This window comes from Rhagoletis pomonella, unplaced genomic scaffold (assembly GCF_013731165.1).
Source record: "Rhagoletis pomonella isolate Grant_MI unplaced genomic scaffold, Rhpom_1.0 Rhpom_scaffold_00001, whole genome shotgun sequence".
NCBI classification, from domain to species: domain Eukaryota; kingdom Metazoa; phylum Arthropoda; class Insecta; order Diptera; family Tephritidae; genus Rhagoletis; species Rhagoletis pomonella.
Window position 1 is genome coordinate 43515171 of NW_023458555.1, and position 9099 is coordinate 43524269.

A 9099-nucleotide genomic window follows, 5' to 3' on the forward strand; every position below is an offset into this window, starting at 1 on the left:
ATCTTCGTAAACACCAAGTTACGAATAAATAAGCTTAATTAATACAGATGCTCGATAAGTTCAATATTTTGCAATGGAATATGAATGGTTTCATTAACAACAGTATTGACCTTGAACTTCTCAGAAACGAACACCAACCACAGCTTATATCGATTCAAGAAACCCACTGTCCCAACAGCTTTACCCCTATACCTCCCAAAAACTACACAGCCTACTTCATCAACCACATCACAAATACTTACGCCAAGCAAGGCGTTGGCGTTTTAATAAAGAGTAACATCCCTCATACGCAAATATTTAACTCATCCTCCATCCAAAACATTTGCATCGAAATCCAATTTAATATCAAATTCACCGTCATATCCATTTACATACCGCCTGACCAAACCTTCAACCCACACGACATTGATAACCTCTTCCAAAACACAAGCAACCCTATCATTCTAGCTGGAGATATTAACAGTTGGAACACCCTATGGGGCTCCCGGTCTAACAACGCCAGAGGACTTATCTTCGAATCTGCAATATCGCGACACAACCTGTGTATACTCAACGACCGGCAACCAACTCACTTCTCCACACATGGATCGCTGACCCACGTCGATATTGCATGCTGCTCTCCCGCACTCCTTCCAATAACTTCGTGTTATACGTTGGATGATCTCTACCACAGTGACCATTTTCCAATTAAAACTACCTTAATCCTTTCCAATCATCATTGCAGGAGGCCGTTTGTCGCCAAATTTAAATTACACGATGCAAACTGGAATGAGTTCTCAAAGACGACCGACCAAGAGCTTGATAAAAGAAGACTCACCAATCAGACAAACAGAGACGCTGCGGTACTCACCAAGTCTATTCGTGTTGCAGCTAATAAACATATTCCACAAACCCACCCCGGTCAAAAAAGATCCGTTTATTGGTGGAGTTCCGAGCTCTCCACACTTCGATTGGAAAAGGTATCAAACTGGAAAGCATACAAACGATCCCCCACAAACGATAGTCTAATTCGATATAAAATATCCAACGCTAGATTTCGGAAAGCAGCGAAGTCCGCTAAAGCCCAATGTTTCCAACAATTTTCCAGCACAATTAACAGGGACACGCCCATTGCAAAAGTTTGGAGCCAATTGAAAACTATCTACAACAGAAATACGGATAACTCAATACTATCAATCAAATCCAACAATCAAACCCTACTCGAACCATCGAATATTGCAAATCAATTCGCCTCAGACTGGGCACAGTTCTCCTCAGACGATAATTTCTCCCCCGCTTTTAGAGCAGCGAAGTACCGAACAAGTGTTCCTTTAACTCACAATCCAATATGCAAGCGAGAATGTTAGAGTCAGCTATTACCACATCCGAATTCAAACAAGCAATTAATGGTGCCAAAGGGAATACTCCTGGAGCGGATCGTATATCATATAAAATGATAAAGTTTACTTCGTCTCGGACGCAACTTAAAATACTCGATTTATACAATAATATTGTCAACACCGGTGTTATCCCATTCGCATGGAAAACAGCTATCGTCGTCCCCATACTCAAGCAGAGTAAAGACCCAACTAAAACATCCAGCTATCGACCAATTTCGTTACTGCCATGCCTTGGCAAAATTTTAGAAAAAATAATTGCTAAAAGACTATCTTGGTTTCTAGAAAACAGAAGACTCATAGCACCAAACCAAGTTGCCTACACAGCTTAGAGCGGCTGCACCGATGCACTTCTCCACATCGATTTTTATTCCGCCAAAGCCCTCTCCTCAAAGAATCACGTTTCTATACTCTCAATCGACTTTGAAAAAGCATTCGATCGGATTGGTGCGCATATTGTTATCGAAACCCTACAGTCATGGGGAATCGGTCGTAAGGTACTAATGTTCATCCAAGGTTTTCTAACTAACCGCCGACTAAGAGTTAAGGTCAACAATACGCTCTCGGAACCCCAACAACTACATAATGGAATACCTCAAGGGTCGCCATTGTCGGTAATCCTCTTCCAAATCGCTTTTAACCGCATCAGTACCATCATACTCAAATATAAGACATTAGAGCACTGCATATACGCAGATGATCTGTATAGAATGGCAAAAGGCAACAATAACAATGACAACAACACGGTATTTACCAATGTCGTAAGCGAAATTAGCAGTTGGGCACATAGAGCTGGTGCGAACATCAATTTTTCTAAATCAGCGATTCTTCATATCTGCCGGAAACACAACTGCAACCCACCGGATCTGACAATAAATACCAACCGTATCAAACGGGTTGACAAATTAAAAATTCTCGGTATTGTTTTTAGCAAAAATTACAAATGGAACAACCACGTCACACAACTGAAAAAATCGCTAATGTCTAGAACCAACCTGATCCGGTACCTAGCCGGTAGGAGCTACACACATATCAACACACTCGTATATCTGGTAAAAACTCTGGTGCTGAGTAAAATCGACTACGGGCTATTTCTATACGGAAGTACTCCAAAGACTACTCTAAACATCATCAAGCCCTCATATCACCAAGCCATCAGAAGCAGCATTTACGCGTTTGTCACCACCCCGATAAACAACATGTTGACCGAATCAGGCCTTCCAGCACTGGAAGACAGAATCTCCGAAAATAGACTTAGACTACTACCAAAAATACTGTTTCAAAACAACTCAATAATCGACAACGACACCAATAAAGCCATCCTCTGCAAAAAAATCCCAAAACTCCCTTCAGCTATATACGACATTCTTAAAGGCCACAACGAAACACATCAAATGCACAAACATCACATTAAAAAATACCCGCTCTGGCTCTTTGATGCAAATACATGCAACACAGAGCTAGCAAGATTTAAAAAAGACAAAACTCCTATCACAATGTATGCTAAACTATTTAATCAACAACTGTCGATATTTAAAAACCAACATTACGAAATACTCTATACAGACGCCTCAAAAGAAGAACATAGCACCGCTTACGCAGTAGTCGACGCAGACGGTCATACGTTAGCGAACTACTCAATGCAACCCACTGCGTCAATATTTACCGCGGAAGCCGCGGGTATAATGGAGGCGCTTCAAATAGCCCAAAAAAAGAATAAGAAGGCTGTAATCTTCAGCGACAGTCTCTCGGTCTTAGAAGCCATAAAAAATATCTCCAATAGTAACTGGGACACAATAAACGCGATCCGTGATATTTTACACCAGTCCCAACACACAAAACTCTTCTGGATACCAGGACACGTAGGTATAACTGGTAATGAGGAAGCAGATAATGCAGCGAAGTCTGCGAGCAAGGCTCCAACCATCATTAGCCCCATTATAGAGAAAACTGATCTAGCGCGTGTCTGTCTTCAACAGCACCGAAAACAACAACAAGCCAAAAGAGCACTCTATCAACATCACCATTACTCAACTATTAACACAAACAATGCACCTGCTATTTACCCTACTACCATAGAAAAAGAAAAAATCTTTGTATTTTCCCGCCTTCGCCTTGGGCATACAAACGCAACTCATTCGCACCTACTAAGTACCCAACACAGCGGAAACTGTCTACATTGCAACGCACACCTAACAGTCAACCACCTTCTCCTCGAATGCACGGAGCACCGCAGGTCTAGAAATTCCATCCTTAACAACCACAACCCAATCGATCTACTCAAAACTCCTTCAATCCAGAACATCAACGTTATATACAATTACATCAGAGCCATCGATGCCAAGATATAATCCACACTTTTACATTACCGACACAGCCAATACCCCTAGCAGCTAGCGCTGTAACTAACTATTAAATTTTATAATTTATTATAAATTTAATACAACAAATAAATAAATAAATATGTAAGAAAAGAAAACTGGATACATGTTTGGCTTGGTCAGTGATACATTTTTTTGAGACGGCGCGGCAACACTGATCATGTACTTCTTCAAATTGTTACATTTCGGGTTCTGTTCATCGTAGACTTCATTGTTGACTCTCACAAAATAACCTCGTCATAAAAAAAAAATTAAAAATGTTTTAAAAATAGTTCTTGAAAAACTCCCATTTTTTGAACATGTTTTTATAGAGAATTAAACAAGGATTACGATGGTGTAGTTTTAAATCCCAAATTTACTGGTGTTCACTATGCAAATCAACTTAAAAAATGTTCAATTGTTAATAGCAAAGTTAGGTTAGGTTAGGTAAGGTGCCAGCCCCGTGTAACCGGAGCTCACTTAGATAATGTAAGATTGTCCTTTGTGATACCACAATTTGGAACGGCCCCCTAAACTTTATCGTTAAAACGCTCCGAGCCGATTTTGTATTTACTAATACGGCTGATCTCAATGCCCCAGAGCTCCTCGGGGCTGTTTAGAAAGTGAGAGCCAAAGTACTTCAACCTTAGCCTCGCAAACGCTGGACACCTAAGAAGGTAGTGTTGAGGTGATTCTACCTCGTCATCTTCCAGGCAACAGCGACACAAAGGGTCCGGCAGAATGTTCAGCCTTACTGCGTGGAGACCGGTAGGACTGTGATCCGTTGAAACCCCCACCAGAAGTGATAGCTGTGGCTTTGTGAGTGTGAGGAGTGCCCCCGACCGCCCCCGGTCCACCCTCGGCCAAAAGGACCTTGCGATCGCGCATGTCATGGTATTCGCCCAGCGTTCGCTGAGCTGACATGAGGCCCATTTATCCAAGAGCGAACCGCAAGCGATCAATGGCACCCCCAGCTGCTCTTTATTCGGTGATAATGTTTCACGGGTTCCTTCCCTGGCCAGCTCGTCAGCCACGCAGTGCCCCCCAATGTCGCTGTGTCCCGGAACCCAAATAAGCCTAATGCGGAAGTACTCCGACGCGGCCGAAAGAGAGAGAAGGTATTCCTTAACCAGGTTAGAGCGCACCTCTAACGAACTCAAGGCCCTGATAGCCGCTTGGCTATCAGAATATACGCTCACTTCCCTGACGGTTATAACGCTCCTTAGCAGTGAATCCACCGCCTCCTTGATAGCAGCTACTTCCGCCTGGAATACACTGCAAAGTCCGGGAGCCTGAACTTAGTGCTGATGGAAAGCTCTCGACAGAAGACCCCTCCACCAACCCTGACATCCAGTTTCGATCCATCCGTAAAGAAGTTCACCGCACCCCTCCAGAAGTCCCGCCCGGCCCACTCATCCTGGTCTCGTAGAGCCAATAGACAACTTTAGGGGAGATGCGCCATCTCTTACCAATAGCTCCCCTACTGCAATACAATGCCACTGATGCCTTTCTTGCCCTTTCCTCGATGTTTGGTACCGACGACATCTTCCTGACCAGGATCAAGCCCAAGTACTTGACCCTGTCAGACAGCTGTAAGCGCAGACCTCGAACCGAGGGAAGAGCAGCGGCGGGGATTTTATATTTTTTTGTGAATAGGACCAGCTCTGTCTTACTGGGGTTTACGGCAAGACCACTTTTGGCCGCCCAGTTAGTAACTATGTTAAGGTACCGTTGGGTCAGTTCATACAGTGTTCAGGTATTTACCTTTAACTAGGAGCGCCACATCGTCTGCATAGGCTATTACCCGACAACCGTGTTTCTCCAGCTCCACTAGTAGCTCATTCACCACGACGACCCATAGAAGGGGTGAGAGAACCCCTCCCTGCGGGGTGCCCCTGCTCACCATGCAAGACAAGCAGGCGCTGCACCAGACGGCCATGACACATCTGTCACGCAGCAAGCTTTCGATGAGCCTAATGAGACTGACTTCAACCCCAAGCTTATCTAGCGACTTAACTACTGCGTCCGGCAAGACATTATTCAAAGCCCCCTCGATATCGAGGAAGGCTCCTACGGCAAAGTTCTTGTGAGTGAAGGCTTCCTCTGTACACCTCACAATTGTATGCAGAGCAGTATAGACTGACCGTCCTTTACAGTAAGCATGCTGAGCTCTAGACAGGCGATCCCGAGGAATCATGCTCCTTATGTGCATATCAACCAGCCTTACCAACGTTTTCAGCAGAAACGACGAAAGACTGATCGGCCTAAAGTACTTGGGGGCAACATGAGATCTCCTTCCGGCCTTCGGGATGAACACCACCTTGACGACCCTCCAACCCCTGGGAATTTACCCGTATCTAACGCAGCTCGCGTAGAATGGGGCCAACCAATGGCACGATACCTCCGCCGCCTTTTGCAGTTGTGCAGGTATGATGCCATTAGGTCCTGGGGATTTGAAGGGTTCGAATGAATTGATCGCCCACGCCAGAAACAGCAGCACAGTATCCACACACTTCGCCTAAGGAGATCTCCTCAGGGGAGGGATCGGAAGGAAAGTGAGTGTCCAGGAGCAACCTAAGCGACTCCTCGCCACTCATAGTCCAGTGACCTGCCTCATCTCTCAAGTAACCCAGCGGAGCAGGACTCCTAGCGAGAATACGCCTAAATCGAAGATTCATGACACCCTTCAACGTTTTCGCAGAAAGACCTCCATGAAATCTTTTTTGCCTTTCTTATTTCGGACTTGTAGATTCCTAGTCCAACCTTATAAAGTTCCCAATCAGAAGACAACTTACTGCTACGGGCCCTATTGAAAAGTCGTTTGCTCGACGCTCTTAACTCAGAGAGCTCCACAGTCTACCAAAGGGGTTTCCCTCTACCTTTCTGAAATCTCAGGGGACATGCGGTTTCAAGAGCTTCCCTGCACGCAGAGCTGAAAACTTCAACAAGCTCCTCCAGCGAGTCTACCGACTGCACAGAATTTGGTTCCGGCGCATCAGGGAGCACTCCGCGAAGGTTCCTGTTATACAGATCCCAGTTCGTGCTCCTCACGTTCCTGAAGGGCTTGCTATGTGGACGCGTTTTGTCCAAATAGAATTGAGTATAACTATGATCCGAAAAAGAGTGTTCGCTCAGAACCCTCCAATCCGAGATCAGAGTTGCTGTCTCAGATGAAGCTAGTGTGAGGTCAAGAACCTCCTCCCTGGCAGCAGTTATAAACGTAGGGGAATTCCCCCTGTTACAGATATGTAAGTTTTCACTTAGAATAAACTCAAAAAGTGACTCACCTCGCAAGTTTGTATTCGAGCTGCCCCAAACTGAGTGCCTCGAGTTCGCATCGGACGTCAAGATCACGCCAGCTTTCCGTCGCTTGGATCCGCTAGAGCGCTCCTCAGCAGCATTGGAGGTGGCTCCACCTCGTCATCGTGCGGCATGTAGGCGGATATGAGCCAGAGTTCTATAGCCTCTCGTTCCAGCCTAATGGAATGTTGGAGATTAATCTGCAGAATCTTCATTCTCCAGAATATCCTCTATGAGCGCTAGTTCCGCGCTCTCACCGCGGACATCGACCCCACCGAACAGCCTCTCGAGGCTGAAGACGGACGCCCCGGCAGAGGAGCCGCCCCCAATACTCTCAGCATCCGATTGAGCCGAGTCTCCCAACTCGGAGTCAATGGCCTCTCTTCCTCCCTCCGAAGTTGCTGGAGGCAGAGGGTCATCTGCTTTGGCTTCGGTCGGTAGAATCTGTAGAATCACCTTCTCGAAGCCATAGTATATGACCCCCTTTGTATCGCCGAGAGCACCGAGGGACTTTGGATTAAGCAGTATCAGCGCTTGCCGATAAGATTCCTCCGTCCTCTCCAGCCAGATAACCCTCCAGTTATGCGTCGGGAGAGATGGGTTGCAGTACCGAAGTATTCTTTCGATCTCCTCTGGAGAGGTAAGCTCAAAAGGGAGCCATACCCGAGCCCGTGGACGCATCGGAAGATATGCTTTGTCCACGGCCACTAGATTGGCACTCTTCCAAACCTCCCCCACCAGAGAGACTACCTCCTTGTATAAAGCTGCCGACCCGCTCATCGGCGCACCTCCTGAGCTTATGCAGCCCCTGGCGCCAACCGGCACTCACACCTGGATGGTGGCTCTGGATCCCCCTGACCACCCTCATAAATACCGCCGACATGGCGGCCGCCACACGCTTCCACTCTTCGTGAGTGATGGCGCCGTCCTCCCTGCTGCGGTCCATGACCCCTAACTCCACAGAGCCGGCAAGATTAGCGATTTCGCTAAACGTGGGAGTGGTATAAAGCGCATTCGCGCCATCGGCTACCTTCCCCTGGGCGGATGTCGCAGCCTCCGCATCGCCGACCACCTTTTTGGCCCACTCGAGCGTTCGGGCATGCTGATCACTAATTTGACCAGCACACTGATCGCCGTAGCGTTCTCGCCGCGGTGGCGCGCCGATTAGGCCTTCCCTGAGGTGCCCCATCCGAGATCGTCGAAGCACCGAAAACACGCGGCGAGAGACCCTTGCTGGTGCTGGCGGTTCCGCCACGTACCGTACCCCCAGATGCTCTGTGCGATTTCGCACTGGCGCTACCCACTACCGGAAAAATTCCGCCGCCTTTAGTACCAGAAGGAGCTGCCTTCGACCCCCCTGAGGCACCGGCCGTGAAGACCCTGCTTAAGCCCTTAACGCAGGGCGATTTCGCCTCTGCAGGGTCAGAAATCCCACCCGGGGCAGAGACAGCTATGGGTATCGACTTCGATCCACCGCTGCTCGAAGCTTTGTCGCTAGCCAGCTCCGGTTTCCGTACGGCGCTGGCCGTGCAGGCCCCACTCGTAGCCTTAGCCGGAGATGCCTTCGCCTCCTCAGAACCCCCAACCGGGGTGGACACAGCTTTGGATGCCGGCTCCGACGATCCTCCGCTGCTCGAAGTTTTAGTTTTTGTTTTCGTTTTGTTTTGGTTTGTATTCATCTTGTAATAATAATAGTGTAAGGGGAAATTAACGGTCTACCACGGCAGCGCGCCATGCCGCGGCAAGGCCATCGTTACTCCCGGTCTGGTAAACCCCCTGGCTGCAAACCATCCAATGGGCTTAGGGGGGAGGAGTTGGGTTGTTGGGATAGGAGAAAAAAGGAGGGATGAGGGCAGGAGTAATCGTCTGTACGAGAATCTCCACATAGGAAACTGTGTAAGCTCGTATCTTACGCAGGTTCTCATGCGGAGCCTCCCTCTTAGTTCATGCTGATATAGAAGCCCCTAAAGGCCCCAATGTCACCACTTAAGCCTCATCCCCACGCCAAGGAGACCAACATCGATGAGGAAGCTAAGTTAACTTTAACCCGTTTCTTTATCTTC

General features: G+C 47.4%; 2 protein-coding genes across 2 annotated transcripts in view; one reads left to right on the top strand and one right to left on the bottom strand.

Annotated features, from left to right (window-relative positions):
* Positions 1-9099, bottom strand: part of LOC118744436 (mucin-17) — a gene marked incomplete in the record, with an annotated part of 52271 nt that overhangs the window by 13410 nt on the left and 29762 nt on the right.
* Positions 737-2798, top strand: LOC118744449. Its single transcript, XM_036477481.1, has 2 exons — positions 737-959; positions 1034-2798. Exons 1-2 carry the CDS (start codon positions 757-759, stop codon positions 1344-1346), a joined length of 516 nt encoding a protein of 171 aa, XP_036333374.1. The 5' UTR covers positions 737-756; the 3' UTR covers positions 1347-2798.